This window comes from Triplophysa rosa, linkage group LG10 (assembly GCF_024868665.1).
Source record: "Triplophysa rosa linkage group LG10, Trosa_1v2, whole genome shotgun sequence".
Taxonomy (NCBI): Eukaryota; Metazoa; Chordata; class Actinopteri; order Cypriniformes; family Nemacheilidae; genus Triplophysa; species Triplophysa rosa.
In genome coordinates, this window is record NC_079899.1 from 4,276,149 (window position 1) to 4,293,766 (window position 17,618).

The 17,618-nt window shown below is 44.9% G+C and overlaps 1 protein-coding gene and 1 non-coding gene across 2 annotated transcripts; one reads left to right on the plus strand and one right to left on the minus strand.

The window, feature by feature from the left end:
• The first annotated feature begins 4,365 nt into the window (after positions 1-4,365).
• trnam-cau (transfer RNA methionine (anticodon CAU)) lies at positions 4,366-4,439 on the plus strand. Its single transcript has one exon. It is a non-coding gene; the product is annotated as a tRNA-Met (tRNA).
• A 3,731-nt stretch (positions 4,440-8,170) lies between these two features.
• LOC130560312 (uncharacterized) lies at positions 8,171-11,481 on the minus strand. The gene is made up of 6 exons (XM_057344027.1): positions 11,304-11,481; positions 10,283-10,867; positions 9,792-10,016; positions 9,213-9,427; positions 8,615-8,695; positions 8,171-8,509 (listed from the first exon to the last, which is right to left on the minus strand). The coding sequence occupies exons 2-6, from the start codon at positions 10,797-10,799 to the stop codon at positions 8,243-8,245; spliced, it is 1,305 nt and encodes a 434-aa protein (XP_057200010.1). The 5' UTR covers positions 10,800-10,867; positions 11,304-11,481; the 3' UTR covers positions 8,171-8,242.
• Positions 11,482-17,618: the final 6,137 nt, after the last annotated feature.

Consider the following 17,618-nt stretch of genomic DNA (forward strand, 5'->3'; position numbering starts at 1 on the left):
TTTAATAATTCAGTTAAATCACTTTTTTACCTGGGATAAATCTGTTAAGGTGTAGGTGAAATGACTCCAGCGAAGTGGAACCTGTGGCACAGCGGTAGGTTGGCAGACGGTGTCCTCCCTTCACTAGAGTGCCCGTCTGCATGTAGAGCAGCACACCTAGAGGATCCTGGATGCAGGCCACATGCTTCCGCTGGGACTTCAAGATCTCTCTCATCCGGTCTGAGTTAATTAGTGGGACTCCCAGAGTGTCACGACCAGCATCGCCATTAAAGGCCTGAATATGGCTCTTAATCATCGCCAGGGTCTCCTTGGTCCCGCGAGTGGTTCTCCTGCAATGTAGGGCTAGCTCGCTACTGCTGATATGGCGCAACACATCAGCCTCAGATGATGGTTTACAGTAAGCTGTCATGGCTCTGCCTCATTTAGTCACGTTTTTCTAGGTCCTGCGGCAGAGCCATGGCAAAGCCTTTGGTTTTGTGTGAGAAAACCATGGGGTGTTTATCTTTTGACACTCCATGTGTTTTCTCGTGTCTTGTCATTGGCCCTGCCCCTCTCGTTTCATATATTGCTTCCCTCCCGTGTTTCATTACCCTCACCTGCCCTGTGTTATTATCCCTCGTTTGTCTTGCCCTATATAAGACCCTCATGTTTCATTGTCTTGTTGCTCGGTCATTGTATACGATTCCTTGTCTGTATGCTTACCTCTGTGCTGTATGTTCAAAGTTTCCTGTCCCATGCTTGTTTCCTGTTGCTGGTGGTTCCGTGAGTCTAGTTATTGTTAGTTCATTGTAGTTTTGTCGAGTGTGGTGTTAGTCTTTGTAGTTTAGTTTAGTCAGTTTATGTTCCTGTTTTATGATTTCCATTATTATCGTGTCTTGTTTTCCCCACTGTGGGTTTTTGTTTTGCGTGTCTTGTTTCAATAAAGCTTTCTGTTTAACCCCTTCATCTCCCGCTGCCTGCGATTGGGTTCTCCCACGAGATTCGTGACAGAATGACCGAGCCAGCCCGAACCCAGCAGGCAGCTCCAAAGGACGGCACGGCGTCGTCCTCACGGGCCGCCCAAGCCCACTTGCTGCTAGGGTTCCGTCAGGGGAGTTACGGGAACCGGGAGTTCGCCGGGGCATTCTCGACGGTGGCGAGGTCGTCTGAGTTTGGCGAGGCAGAGTTGAAGGCGATCTTCAACTGCTGCCTCACTCAGCGCCTCGCCTCGTCGGAGAAGAGGCTGCTGGCTCCCCTTGGGTTTGCGGACATGGTCAGGTTCGTGGCCAACCGTGACGGTCCCGAGGTTGAGGTTCCACGGTCGACCACTCCGGAGGGCCTCGTCCTGGCTGCCGCTGCCCGGGAGGACTCAGTACCCTCCGGCTTGAGCTCTCCGGTTCTCCTGGCGGCACCTGTGGCGAGTGGGGAAGGAGTGACCCGGGGACGACGTCTGTGAACTCCTCCGACGCAGAACTCCCTCTGTCCTCCACGGACCCGGCTAACTCGCCAGGGGCCTGATGAATGGGAGGAAGAGGGAGAAGCGTCGAGGAGGAGCGTCCACGCCGGTGCAGCCAGTTTCCAGTCCGGTGCATCTGGTGATCCAGCCGGCATTGCAGCCGGCGTCCAGTCCGGTGATCCAGCCGGCATCCAGTCCGGTGCAGCCGGCATCCCAGCCGGCGTACAGTCCGGTGCAGCCGGTGTCTTAGCCGGTGATCAAGCTGGCGCCCAGTCTGGTGCAGCCGGAATCCAGTCCCGTGATCCAACCGGCATCCAGTCCGGTGCAGCCGGCATCCCAGCCGGTGCAGCCGGTGTCCCAGCCGGTGATCAAGCTGGCGCCCAGTCTGGTGCAGCCGGAATCCAGTCCGGTGCAGCCGGCGTCCCAGCCGGTGATCCAGTCGGCGTCCAGTCCGGTGCAGCCGGGGGCTAAAGTCCGGTGCAACAGCCGACGTCCAGTCCGGTGCAACAGTCGGTGTCCCAGCCGGTGCAGCCGACGTCCAGTCCGGTGTCCAGTCCGGTGCAGCCGGCATCCCAGCCGGTGCAGCCGGTGTCCCAGCCGGTGATCAAGCTGGTGCCCAGTCCGGTGCAATACTTAATAAACCAAAAAAGTGTTATACAAATAAATGTTTGCTTACAAGGTGTGGCTTTAAAGGGGGAAACCAGCCTTTCTATGGTTTTGGTCAGGTTTCTCTGGTTAGGCAACTTCCCAACCAAGAGGGAGCGGAGAGAGGCGGTGGAAGTATGAGTGGTGGTGGTGTGCTGGGTGGGGGCAACATGCTGGGTAGGGGCAGTGTGCTGGGTGGTAGCAGCATGCTGGGGAGCTTTCCCAGCATATTGCCCTTACTTCATGGCAATTCTGCCAGAAGGAAAGAGCTCAATATACTCCCTGAAACTCCCCTTGTTGTTAGCATGTTCTTGGGTGTCTTTGCTGCCTCCTGTGATGTCCCTCTCCATAGCTGCCACCAAGTAAGCAGCATATCCCAGGGCATTTTCAGCCACCCACCTGAATGTTTGCCCATGAAATATACCAAACTGGATTTCAAAGAAACTCAGTAGGTGCTTTCTGTTCGTTAGATCTCCGTGGTGCTGACTTAAGCTTTTCTTGGCCTTGTCCAGCACTGCCTCCGGGGACAGGGGTCTTGTGTACGGCTTTCCTTTGTTGACTTCCTTCACCTTTGTCGCTTCCACTGTATCTGTCAGATTCAGGCTGCCATCAGCCCGTCTCCTGAAGCGAGGTTCCATCTAAATTTAAAAAAATAAGATATAAAAACTATAGAGAAACAGACAAACACATTTTGAGGATTTATATTTTTGTGTGTATTAATGCCTTTGTCTACGTATATTGGTCTTTGGCTGCTCTTAAAATGTAACTGTATATATTTTATTTCTATTTGTTATAACTTATAAATAAGTGTTTTTTTATAATAATTGTTCACCTGTCATCCAGAAGAGCTGCTAAACTGTATTTCATTGTTCCTAAACAAGTGACAAATAATGCAGCCGTGTATATTACATTACAATATGGGTAATTCGATGCAAAGATCAACCTTACCTTACCATGAAAAACGTTTTTTTTTACCAAAGATTTTCACTACATTTATAGCTCAGATGGCAATATTTGGTAGTTTTAATACCCGTGTGAGGTCTCTCTTAAAAATTTCAAAGCATTTGCGATTTTACATTTACATTTAGACAATTATCAGACGCTTTTATCCAAAACGAATTACAAATGAGGTAAACAATGAAAGCAATTGGAACAACACAAGGATAACAAAAAGCATAAATGCACTAGAACTGGTCTCATATAGCCCACCACAGTATACAAAGCTAAGGGTTTTTTTTATAGATAGATAGATAGATAGATAGATAGATAGATAGATAGATAGATAGATAGATAGATAGATAGATAGATAGATAGATAGATAGATAGTGAAGAAAACAGATAGAAGTCAGAACTGATCGGTTAACGTTAGGTGTTGACGGAAGAGATGTGTTTCAGCCGATTCTTAAAGATTGCTACAGAATCTGCTGATCTGCAAGTATTTTTTCATACTCCATAACGGGATTATGTCACATCCATAACGGTACATATTCCTCATAAATACACACATGAAAATTAACTATTTTATGTTCTAAGCGCCATCCCTTCACTATTTGTTTGGTATTTTGGCTTCTGGTTTGTGCATTTAATTCACTGAAATCCTACAAAGTTTGTCGAGCTACAGGTTGTTTATTTAAAACAACTATATACTATATTTGCCACTTTATTTTTGTTGACAAATAAAGACTGACTTACTTTGCAAATGTTGGTCAGAAGTTAATGAATAAATGTTGTCATCTTCTCCAGTCGTCATCCGCATGTCTCAATGGGCTCTTGAAGTTAATTGGTCAATTCTTGGTTGTTACTGGGGGAATCATGGTAGCGATANTTTATACAATTGCCAGGAAACAAGAGCTAAGCGAGTTTGTCAATTATTCAAAAACTAAAAAAACTATTGGTAGGCTCTATTTAGCTTAATCACGCATAATTGCATGTACGTCCTTATCATCAAACTGCATCTCAAGACGAGAGAATAGCGTTGTCTGCTTAAATGCAGGTTAAAGTTTGAAATTAATCAAAATTAAAATTCATATTATATGTCATATCATATTACAATATATTCTACATAATAATAACCCAAACAATATAGCTTATTTAGCCCTATTTGACTAAATATAAAAGGAAAGCAGCAATAAAAGCAAACCGCGCTGTTGAGCCACCTAAAAACACAGCAAGGGAAATTCCGTCACCTTGACAGCCCTACAACGTTTGGCAGAAACCAAATGGATAGCGTCCTTGTTATATCAATAAAAAGTACTTTCACTTTTGACGATTGTTGACTATCACTGGCCTCGTAGGCGTAGTTAGGCAGCGCGTCAGTCTCATAATCTGACGGTCGTGAGTTTGAGCCTCACACGGGGCAGCATGGTGGTATTATTTTTTCCCGCTGAGCCCAATTTAGGCCGCGTGTGTCAAGTGACCCAATTCCGATTTTTTCCTCCAATGTGGCACAGATCGGATATGACCCATGATCGTGTAAGCAGGAAAAAAGCACATGGATTCCGATATTTTCAGATAGGTTTTAGGCCTCAATCATATGTAGATATAAATCTGATATGAATCGGATACGTGCCGTTGTATGCCTAAGGCCATCAAACGTAACGTGTAACTTAGTTGACACGCGCCGGACGGCTAGTTATGGAAGCTGCGTGCCGACGCCCCCAAATTTTTCCCAGGTCGCCCGGAGGGGCCGAAATGAAGGGGAGAGCGCCCGCGATCGAACGGAAGCGTCATGGGGTGGCGGCGACACCCGGGGGACCCATGAAAAATGCCCAAAGTGCCTAATTTTTGAGTCACGGAACGAAGGCTTAGGCGCTCTCTTGGGCAGAACCACGAGGGGGCGACTCGACATACGTTCCCAGCCTAAGCCACACGCGCCAATCAGGTTGCGACCGGGCCTCCCGAAGAGCGAATAAGCAACCCCCTTGCAGCCTACGGGCCGGCTCCGGACCCCGACGTACACGAGAAGCCTACGCGTTCCCCTTGTAACCTATTTTGGGCGGGGCTTCCCGCTGGCCACGCCTCCATCCACAGAACGCCTACGCATCCCCCTTGCAGCCTAAACTTGAGGGGGCCTGCCCGATGCCCCCAAAGCCTGCCCGAAGACCCGGATGCCACCCGGCGCCCCGGGGGACCCCGTCTCGGAGCTGACTGCCTCATTTGAGCCCAGCGGCTGTGTGACACATGCTTAAACAGCCCAAAGCCCTTTTCTTTGACTTTCGAGTCGAACGTTTACATAAAAGCGCCGGTGTGCATCGACACAATGTTTTCTCACATCTGCGATTCACTCNGATACGAGTATATTCTGGTGGTGGTGGACCATTTTACCAGATTCGCCCAGGCGTATCCGACAAAGGACAAATCCGGAAGGACGGCGGCTGAAAGGATATTCAATGAGTACATTCCAAGGTTTGGGTACCCTTGCCGGCTTCATCACGACCAAGGCCGCGAATTCAAGAACCATCTCTTTGCGACTTTGCAGCGGTGGACGGGTGTCAGCAACTCAAGAACAACACCGTATCATCCTCAAGCAAACCCCGCAGAACGCTTCAATCGTACCTTGCTACAGATGTTGAGGACGCTGGAGGAGAAGGAAAAGGACAGATGGAAAGATCACCTTTCAAAGGTGGTGCATGCTTAAAATTGCACCAAGCACGAGGCGACAGGATTTTCTCCATTCTTCCTTCTGTACGGACGACATCCTCGCTTGCCTATAGATCTGTTGTTTGGTTTCAGAGGAAAGGACGACCAATATTCACCTCGAGATTATGCCGAGAAGTGGGCTCAACGGATGGCTGACGCATACAAGCTAGCTTCGGACAACAGTAAACAAGCGAGTGCACGAAACAAGAAATACTACGACCAGCACCTGAGAGGCGTCGTACTACAGCCGGGGGATCGAGTTCTGGTTCGGAATCTGAGTGAACGAGGTGGACCTGGGAAGTTAAGGTCGTACTGGGAGAAGACGGTGCACGTGGTCAAGGAAAGAGTGGGAGATGGACCAGTCTACCAAGTGTACTCGGAGCTGAGTGGGAATCAGAATCCGACAGCGATACGTACCCTGCATCGGAACTTGCTTCATCTCGTGAATGACTTACCAGTAGAACTGCCATCTTCTGGAGTTGATGACCAATGTCGACTGAAGAGTAGAAAGCAAAGATTGTCAAAACCAGTGAGGCCGCATGAAGAAAAAAAGTAAAGTGATTCAAGTTCAGAGGAAAATGACGCTCCAAGAGTGTATTACTGGCTGCGTTCTTCTGACAAGGAGAGATATGAGCGAGAAAGAAATGTGCCTGATCCATACGAAAGAGGAGAAAGGAGACCGAGAAAGAGTGAGGATGAACCTGCCAGGAATGGAGAGATTACTCTAGGAGTAGAGGAAGAATACTCACCTGAGCCAGCGCCGACTCATTCATTGGTTGACTTACCTGCTGCACAGGAAACTGAGGTGATGGAGGAGGGCCAGGAAGAGATGGTACCTGTAGAGAGAGCAAGACAAGGGGTTAGTTCTATGGAACAAACTGCAGGAGATGGATATGTGAGAAGATCTAGTAGAGAAAGGAAACCTACACGGGTCTTTACTTATCCCTCATTGGGTCAGCCCAATTATGAACGGCCTGCTGAGATAGGGGTAGCTCAAATGTTGTCGACACAGCCGTTATCGTGTTATTCTAGTGGGGTACAGGGACCAGTATATGTGACTTGTGCTTACGCTCCACCTTACCAAATGGGTTCTTATCAGACGTTACCACTTTATACTGCTTTCTGGGGACATTAGGGAACTGGTACCTGCAAGAAAACCGAGTTAAAAACACATACACAGACATGGATGTGAACAATGGGTACTTATACCTGATACATTAAAAAAAAAGAAAATGGGTCGTATTGTAAAATGGTTTATAAGAGTTAAAGGGTCAGTGTTGTGTGGAGTCATTTCTTTTTGTCAGGGAGAGTGTGACACCCTGTTTGTGTAGTCACAGAAATGGTAGTAATTATTTGTTTTTTTTGCCATGGACTTGATTATCTGAGTATTTGTAATATTGTTTAAATGAGTGTTATTATGTCTAATGGTGATGTGTAGTACTGTCCGGGGACAGTAGGGGGAGATGCTGCGTTGACTGTGGGGTTTAGGGTGAGTCGCGAAGAAGAGCATTACAAGAGCGACGCCACGATATGAAGCAGCACAACTGTGTCTCTCTTTGTTTAATTTCAAACAGGTGGGTGGAAATTTATCACCAAGGACATCAAACGGTAGCAAATATGTTGATTTCATGTGTATGTTGATGCATGAGGGTGATGTACATGTTTTGAGTAGAGTTAAACGGTTTAAAAGAGATCGGTTGTAAGTTTATTAAAATGGCGTTTTACTCGCACGTGTGCGTCAGGCCTGCTACTGATGTGATAAAATATCCAAGGGGGAAGCCTTTGAAACACTGAAGACCCAGTCGAGTGTAATGTTTAGTGTGTTAATTGGGTTTATATATGTTATAGTATATTTTGTTGGTGTTTAGATGTTATTGTGTGTTTCAAGACTAGGGTTTAAATGTTTATATAGATTTATATACAGTGGTTTGCTCAATTTTACAGTTATCTTTACATACCGGAGAGATTGGAAAATGTGGTGATGTCAGAGTAAAGATGTTGAGTGATGTAAAAGAAATATAATGGAGTATAAGAAAATGGAAGACTCTTACAAGAGTGAAGTAACACGTTATGTGTGTTGGGTTATGTGAGTCACGTGTAAGGTGACATGAGATGTGTAATTGTGTTATGCAATTGTGAATATTACTGTAATAAATTACAAGAGCGACGCCACGATATGAAGCAGCACAACTGTGTCTCTTTGTTTAATTTCAAACAGGAAATTTATTCACTGCAGCACTGCCAGTCACACGGCGGGCGTGTTACAAAAAACAATGCATTGAATGCATTATGTATGATGTTATTCTATGGTTCATTGCAGCTTTGTAAACATACAGACTAATTATGATTTTTTATTTTATGCAAATGAAAATTGAGGGATAATTTATGATGGCACAAACTGTAAAAAAAGTCTTTGACCACGATTAATCACAATTCTCTTTTTTTAGCCTTAGAGGAATTACATTATTACACAAGCAGCATGACACAAGACTCAAGTTTAACACAGGTGCACCACAATTCAACTCACCTCTCAGCTGCTTGCTGACCAGGGGCTGAGCCACTACGCTTTCGAGAAGCTCTCCAATGACCTGGCAAGATCTTTTTCTTGCACTTAAGGGAATACTTGGAAGGGGACTGATCAATGGAATGCAGACACGAATACAGCCGCAAGATCTCTGCTATCTCGTTGGTTGACAAAGCAGTGATAGTGCGGTTGAGGCTGATGAGGTAGCCTGCCAGGTTATCCACCGACTCCCATCCAGGAACACCTCTTGAATCACATCTACGGTTCTGAAAACAAAACAACAACAACAACAAAAAAACAAAATCCTGCACTACAGTTCTTTGATAAACCGTTCTTCACAAATTACAAGCATCAAGTATTAGAAACTTTACCGGAGCTGATGTGCTGGGCCCAGCGCAGGACATGTCTTCAATGTCAGGACTGTGAGAGCCACCACTTGGAACACTGGTTTCCTAGATCATTTTTAAACATTTGTAAGTGTACAAAACGTATTTAGAAAACAATTGAGATGCAACATTGACTGTTCAATAAGTTAACTAGTTTTAAAAACTGGTCACACATTTCAATATAGGTTCTTTAGTTAAGGATGGTTAATGCATTAACTAATATTACCTAACAATGTGCAATACATTATATACAGCTTTTTCTCACTTCCAATTACATTAGTTAATAAAAATAAAATTGTACTTTGTTGGTTAATATTAGTTCAGATTCATTAAAGTTAGCATTTTAACACTTAATCATGTAATGGTCAATGTTGCAATTTACATTAGGATCAATAAATAATTGAGAAACATTTTTTTTCTTAGTTCATGTTAACTCATGTTGTTAGGTAATGTTAACCAATAAAACATTGTAAAGCATTACTTAAATTGAAGGTTTAAATTATAAAACAACTCATGTATTGCTCATGTAAACTAACATTCTTATGCAATTTAAAGAAAAAATAATCAAGCAAATTTATATTACCAGAGATGAGGTCAATAAATCATGACTGCTGGAACTGCCAATAGTGTCTGTGTTTAAACTGATGTCCGCTGCATCACATACTGTGATATCCAGACACTCATCCTCCTGAACTTCAACCTGCATCTCTAGCAGAGTTATTTCACCTGGCTCCAGTGGATAAAGTAGGTCTCCTCTGCCAGATTGTGCCAGTAAGTACTCGACTGCTATACGCTCATCTGCCAAAAAGAGGCATCATACATTTAGTAATAAAAGGAATATAATCAGAATAAATCATAACAGTAAATGTGATGAATGTAGTGTTGCTAACGAACAACCAATTATTTGTGATTATCACATGGAAAGTAAAAAAAATACATAAATAAATGAAAATCACAAATAAATAAAAAACTAATAAAAGAAATAAAAGAAAAGAAAAGAAAAGAAAAACTAAAACAAATACACTGAAACCACACAGACACATCTTATAACAGTATAGATAGATAATGGACATGAGCACCATTACAGCGTTAAGGCAGCATGCAAACTCACAGCAAAGCCTGTAATTACTATTGTAAGAGAATGTAAAATATTGAGTCTTACCAGTGGGTTTCCCAGGGGCTATGAATTCTTGCAGGAGTGCAGATCCGAGGACTCGGTTGCTGAGGACATTAATGTGTGAATGATTTTCATACATTAAACGTACATCATAGATTTTAGTTTGTGATGTACCACTCATGTCCACAGCTTGATGAGCCCGGTTGATGTTCCATCTCGATGCACCCTCAAGCATGTACATCTGAGTATGTAGAGCGTTACATCTCCACCCTGTAAGGCAAAATGTTACACATTGTAAAAATACCATTATAAACCCCTCTAAGAACTACCAAAGCTGATTACTAATTAAAGCTGATTTACTTTTGACCACAATCTGTAGAAATTTTATTCCTTTAATTTTGTGGCACTTTTTCCCTGTCTTATTAAAAATGGTATTTGATGTATTGTTCCGAAGTTAGAAATTCCTGTATTGTGACAACACTACTTAATTACAGACATCATATTCTTGGTATTGATATATGGTATTGTCCCCATACCTGGAATGAAAGTGCACTGATGGCGATGAAAGCTTTCCAGAGAAGAGGACCCTCTGCCACACCGCAGTACATCCAGAACCTTGTCACCCTTCTGTAACCCAGAGCCCAGCTTTGTGTAAAGCTGAACACCAGGCGGGTCTTGGATGCAGGGTAAATGTTTCTGTTGTACCTCCCAAACGTGTGTCATGCTCTCTGGATTGATGATGCGCAAACCAGTCGTGTCCGTCAGCTCCCACATGGAGTCCAGCAATCCTTGTATCAAGTCACAAGTTTCTTCAACTCCACGTGTCCTCCTCCTGCAGTGCTTGGCCAGCTCACTGGAAGTGATGCTTGACAGGATTTGGGCCTCTGTTGGAATATGCCCCTGATGTTTTTTTAAAAGCATGGTCTTTTTCGCTTCTTTAAGACGAGATATGTCATCCTTGTCCCATTCAAAGATACAACTGGACAACTTGGAGCAGAAAGTGCCATACAGTGGATGGTGCTCTGTTGTAAGACCAGCAGTGAACCGTCGCATGAAGTGGAAAACATCGAGACGCACTATGACCTTCCATGGTCGAAACCAGGTAAGAACTGGAGTCACACCTACACCAATGAGAAACAATGAGCGAGTTTACACATGTTCTTAGATTTCAATTTGCATCATTAAACAAATATGCTAATGCTAGTTCTAAATATTCTCTTAAGCCTCTAAATCCATCAGACGTCGCTTCCTTTAAACAAGCATTTTTGTCAGGTTCCTAGGTTCAGTTGCATTAATAGCAGATATTTCAGAATGGGCAGAGTGTGGCATTTATGTAGAGAGCATTCACTCATCATTCACTCATCAACATTATAATCTCATTTTTGACAGAGGTGTTTTTAGAGGGTTTTGCATTTGAACGAACATGAACAAAATATGAACGATGCAGATATGTGATTTATTCTCATTGAGAAACATGCCTAAAATGGTTGCTGATATGGATTAGAAATGCATAAATGTACACACATTCCTGTTAGGTAAAGGCTTAAGACGACAAACCTGTCTCGCTGCAGCAGTCCCTGTCAACATAAATCGCAGCTGGATCTGGCTCCCCAGCATCCTTGTATCGCTTCACAATGCCCTGACATCATTTAGTCACCCTCAGATTGTTCCAAACCTGTATAAATTTCTTTGTTTTGCTGAACACACAGGAAGATATTTAGAAGAATGTCCGATCTCGCCCCTCATTGACTCACATAGTATTTATTTTCCCTACTATGGGAGTCAATGGGGGCGAGATCTGATTTTTTTCCAAATTTCTTCCTGTGTGTTCAGCAAAACGCAGAAATTTATACAGGTTTGGAACAATCTGGGGGTGAGTAAATGATGACAGAATTTTTCATTTTTGGGTGAAGTATCCCTTTAAGTCAAATCTTATTTTAATAATTCAGTTAAATCACTTTTTTACCTCGGATGAATCTGTTAAGGTGCAGGTGAAATGACTCCAGCCAAGTGGAACCTCTGGCACAGTGGTAGGTTGGCAGACGGTGCCCTCCCTTCACTAGAGTGCCCGTCTGCGTGTAGAGCGGCACACCTAGAGGATCCTGGATGCAGGCCACATGCTTCCGCTTGGACTTCAAGATCTCTCTCATCCGGTCTGAGTTAATTAGTAGGACTCCCAGAGTGTCACGACCAGCATCACCATTAAAGGCCTGAATATGGCTCTCAATCATCGTCAGGGTCTCCTTGGTCCCGCGAGTGGTTCTCCTGCAATGTAGGGCTAGCTCGCTATGGCTGATATGGCGCAACACATCAGCCTCAGATGATGGTTTACAGTAAGCTGTCAATGGCTCTGCCTCATTTAGTCATGTTTTTCTATGGTCCTGTGGCAGAGCCATGGCAAAGCCTTTGGTTTTGTGTGGAGAGAAACCATGGGTGTATTATCTTTTGACAATATATGCGTTTCTCCGTGTCTTGTCATTGGCCCTGCCCCTCTCAGTTTCACTGTATTGTTTTCCCTGCCGTGTTCGATTACCCTCACCTGCCCTGTGTCGTTAGCAGGTGTCAGTGTGGTGTTAGTCTTTGTAGTTTAGTTTAGTCAGTTTATGTTCCTGTTTTATGATTTCCATTATTATCGTGTCTTGTTTTCCCCACTGTGGGTTTTTGTTTTGCCTGTCTTGTTTCAATAAAGCTTTCTGTTTAACCCCTTCATCTCCCGCTGCCTGCGATTGGGTTCTCCCATGAGATTCGTGACAGAATGACCGAGCCAGCCCGAACCCAGCAGGCAGCTCCAAAGGACGGCACGGCGTCGTCCTCACGGGCCGCCCAAGCCCACTTGCTGCTAGGGTTCCATCAGGGGAGTTACGGGAATCGGGAGTTCGCCGGGGCACTCTCGACGGTGGCGAGGTCGTCTGAGTTTGGCGAAGCAGAGTTGAAGGCAATCTTCAACTGCTGCCTCACTCAGCGCGTCGCCCCGTCGGAGAAGAGGCTGCTGGCTCCCCTTGGGTTTGCGGACATGGTCAGGTTCGTGGCCAACCGTGACGGTCCCGAGGTTGAGGTTCCACTCGGAGCTTTCACCCCACGGTCGACCGCTGCGGAGGGCCTCGTCCTGGCTGCCGCTGCCCGGGAGGTCTCAGTACCATCCGGCTTGAGCTCCCCGGTTCTCCTGGCGGAACCTGTGGCGAGTGGGGGAGGAGTGACCCAAGGACGACGTCTGTGAACTCCTCCGACCCAGAACTCCCTCTGTCCTCCACGGACCCGGCTAACTCGCCACGGGCCCGATGAACGGGAGGAAGAGGGAGAAGCGTCGAGGAGGAGCGTCCACGCCGGTGCAGCCAGTTTCCAGTCCGGTGCATCCGGTGATCCATCCGGCGTCGCAGCCGGCGTCCAGTCCGTTGATCCATCCGGCGTCGCAGCCGGCGTCCAGTCCGGTGATCCAGCCAGCATCCAGTCCTGTGCAGCCGGCATCCCAGCCGGTGCAGCCGGCGTCCAGTCCGGTGCAGCTGGTGTCCCAGCCGGTGATCAAGCTGGCGCCCAGTCTGGTGCAGCCGGAATCCAGTCCTGTGCAGCTGGCGTCCAGTCCGGTGCAGCCGGTGTCCAGTCCAGTGCAACAGCCGACGTCCAGTCCGGTGCAACAGTCGGCGTCCAGTCCGGTGCTGCCGGCGTCCAGTCCGGTGCAGTCGGTGTCCCAGCCAGTGATCAAGCTGGTGCCCAATCCGGTGCAATACAATAAAACAATCTAAAAAAGTGTTATACAAATAAATGTTTGCTTACAAGGTGTGGCTTTAAAGGGGGAAACCAACCTTTCTATGGTTTTCGTCAGGTTTCTCTGGTTAGGCAACTTCCCAACCAAGAGGGAGCGGAGAGAGGCGGTGGAATTATGAGTGGTGGTAGTGTGCTGGGTGGGGGCAACATGCTGGGGAGCTTTCCCAGCATATTGCTCTTCCTTCATGGCAATTCTGCCAGATGGAAAGAGCTCAATGTACTCCCTGAAACTCCCCTTGTTGTGGGCATGTTCTTGGGTGTCTTTGCTGCCTCCTGTGATGCCCCTCTTCATAGCTGCCACCAAGTAAGCAGCATATCCCAGGGCATTTTCAGCCACCCACCTGAATGTTTGCCCATGAAATATACCAAACTGGATTTCAAAGAAACTTAGCAGGTGCTTTCTGTTCGTTAGATCTCCGTGGTGCTGACTTAAGCTTTTCTTGGCCTTGTCCAGCACTGCCTCCGGGGACAGGGGTCTTGTGTACGGCTTTCCTTTGTTGACTTCCTTCACCTTTGTCGCTTCCACTGTATCTGTCAGATTCAGGCTGCCATCAGCCCGTCTCCTGAAGCTAGGTTCCATCTAAATAAAAAAATTATGATATAAAAACTATAGAGAAACAGACAAACACATTTTGAGGATTTATATTTTTGTGTGTATTAATGCCTTTGTCTACGAATATTGGTCTTTGGCTGCTCTTAAAATGTGACTGTATATATTTTATTTCTATTTGTTATAACTTATAAATAAGTGTTTTTTTATAATAATTGTTCACCTGTCATCCAGAAGCGCTGCTAAACTGTATTTCATTGTTCCTAAACAGTGACAATGACGTTTTATTCTATTCTATTTGGTAACACATTAGTTAATGCAGCCGTGTATATTACATTACTATATGGGTAATTCGATGCAAAGATCAACCTTACCTTACCATGAAAAACGTTTTTTTTTTACCAAAGATTTTCAATACATTTATAGCTCAGATGGCAATATTTGGTTGTTTTAATACCCGTGTGAGGTCTCTCTTAAACATTTCAAAGCATTTGCGATTTTACATTTACATTTAGACAATTATCAGACGCTTTTATCCAAAGCGAATTACAAATGAGGTAAACAATGAAAGCAATTGGAACAACACAAGGACAACAAAAAGCATAAATGCACTAGAACTGGTCTCATATAGCCCACCACAGTATACAAAGCTAAGGATTTTTTTTATAGATAGATAGATAGATAGATAGATAGATAGATAGATAGATAGATAGATAGATAGATAGATAGAAAACAGATAGAAGTCAGAACTGATCGGTTAACGTTAGGTGTTGACGGAAGAGATGTGTTTTCAGCCGATTCTTAAAGATTGCTACAGAATCTGCTGATCTGCAAGTGTTTTTTCATACTCCATAACAGGATTATGTCACATCCACAATGGTACATATTCCTCATAAATACACACATGAAAATTAACTATTTTAGGTTTTAAGCGCCATCCCTTCTCTATTTGTTCGATATTTTGGCTTCTGGTTTGTGCATTTTAATTCACTGAAATCCTACAAAGTTTGTCGAGCTACAGGTTGTTTATTTAAAACAACTACATACTATATTTTACACTTTATTTTTGTTGACAAAAAAAGACTGACTTACTTTGCAAATGTTGGTCAGAAGTTAATGAATAAATGTTGTCATCTTCTCCAGTCGTCATCCGCATGTCTCAATGGGCTCTTGAAGTTAATTGGTCAATTCTTGGTTGTTACTGGGGGAATCATGGTAGCGATATGAGTGCTGATTGGCCATTGCATTCGATTCTTGGTTGCAGCCCGGAATGTGATTACCAAGAATAACCACGATCTGCATGTGACATGGAGCGCCACTGGCCCACCCAGACGGCGATCTCCGAATTGCCGTGCACACGAAAACAGCACAATACGAATGTAAATCGACACTCGGCAAAGGCTTACAGAATGCACGCTCACTGCTCATCAAGCCCTTCAGAGGATTACTAGCAATTTCAAGGGAGCTGTGGTTGGAGCTAGACTCTGCTGGAGACAGGCTCTCCAGGAACTGGGTTTGCCACCTGTGCCTTACACTGTCTGACAGAAATTCAGCGATGGACCGTTTCCATATAAGGCCAAGCACGTGAGCACCAGGAGGCTCCAGTGTGTGCAAAGCAATGTCAGAAATGGGATTCAAACCCACACCTCCAGAGGAGACTGCGACCTGAAAGCAGCACCTTAGACCGCTCGGCCATCCTGACTGCAGTGTAATAAGAACCTAAGTGTGATAGCAGCCATTCAATGGCACACATAGGCCATTTCGCAATAACGTCCGACCAGTGGCCCAATTCCCGGAAGGGGACAGAGGGGACATGCCCCCTGCACTTTTTGATACTTGACTTTTCGATTTAATGCTTAATGATAAACCATGAAGTCTTGTATCTACATATAGCATTAATTACACACAGGCCACACATAGGCCATTTTGCAATAACATCCGACCAGTGGCGCAATTCCCGGAAGGGACAGAGGGGACATGCCCCCCGCACTTTTTGACAATTGACTTTTCGATTTAATGCTTAATGATAAACCATGAAGTCTTGTATCTACATTTAGCATTAATTACATTTATTCCACTAACTGCATTAATGACCAGCATATTTATGAAAAGACAACAACGTTTGGCAGACACCAAATGGATAGCGTCCTTGTTATATCAATAAAAAGTACTTTCACTTTTCGCTGTTGTCTGTCACTGGCCTCGTAGGCGCAGTTAGGCAGAGCTTCAGTCTCATAATCTGAAGGTCGTGAGTTCGAGCCTCACAAGGGGCAGCATGGTGGTATTATTTTTTCCCGCTGAGCCCCATTTAGGCCGCGTTTATCAAGTGACCCAATTCCGATTTTTTCCTCCAATGTGGCACAGATCGGATATGACCCATGACCGAGTAAGCAGGAAAAAAGCACATGGATTCCGATATTTTCAGATAGCTTTTAGGCCTCAATCATATGTGGATATAAATCTGATATGAATCGGATACGTGCCGTTGCGTCGGCCATGTAAGCAGACAGATCGGACATTCACCCGTCATTGTGAGTAGTACATCATTCATTCCTTTCAAACAGAGCAATGATCCCGGAAATTTTTTACTTTGGCAATGATTTATCCAGCTTAAACCAACAGTAGAGTGTATGAGAGGCTTAGCCCTTCACAATGACGTGCATTAAGGCTCACAGTTGTGCTCCAGAAGCTTAAAAATGGTGTGTCCATTAGCTACCTATGGGAGCCTCGCCAAAAGTGTTACGTCTGGGACTTCCTGTGACCACAGGAAGTCCCAGTCTTAACTTATCTTATGGGGCCCTCATAGGTAAATAATGGACAAAGCCTATTAAGGGTCATTATAAGCCTAAGTATGGAGATATATAGCTTTAACCAACAGTAGAGTGTATGAGAGGCTTAGCCCTTCACAATGACATGCATTAAGGCTCATATACTGTATGTGCTCCAGAGGCTTAAAAATGGTGTGTACATTAGCTACCTATGGGAGCCGTGCCAAAAGTGTTACGTGTGGGACTTCCTGTGACTCGGCAAAACCACAGGAAGTACCAGTCATAACTTAATTGACAGTAGCCTCGTAGGCTTACAGTGGACAATACTGTAAACGGTCAATTTTTAAGACTGTAAACAGCTTTTGTATGACAAACCTACAGCTATGTATCCTAGAAGCACCCCATATTGGTATATTGCACACTTCAGGCTATTAAAATGCTTATTTTGCTTACAAATGCACTTTTCACAGAAATACATCTCTGAACAGCATTTTCAGCAAAATTCTCCTTTATTCTTGTACAGAAACCTCGGGGCTTCGAATGCTGGTTCTTCACACCCTGACGCACCACATATCCGAAGCCCGTACCCCTCGGTGTACGGCAAGTGATCCAAAAAATCACAAAAAATATTCCAGAAGAATAAACGGCCCACAACGTCCCCAAAACGTGCTATATAGTACATAACGAGGCCGTACCGACTTCAAACTTGGGAAACCGAATGAGGGGGCGGCGAGCAGCTACAGAATTTGAATCGGGGTCATTCGGAGTCTCCGGGGCCGTTCGGGGGTCTCT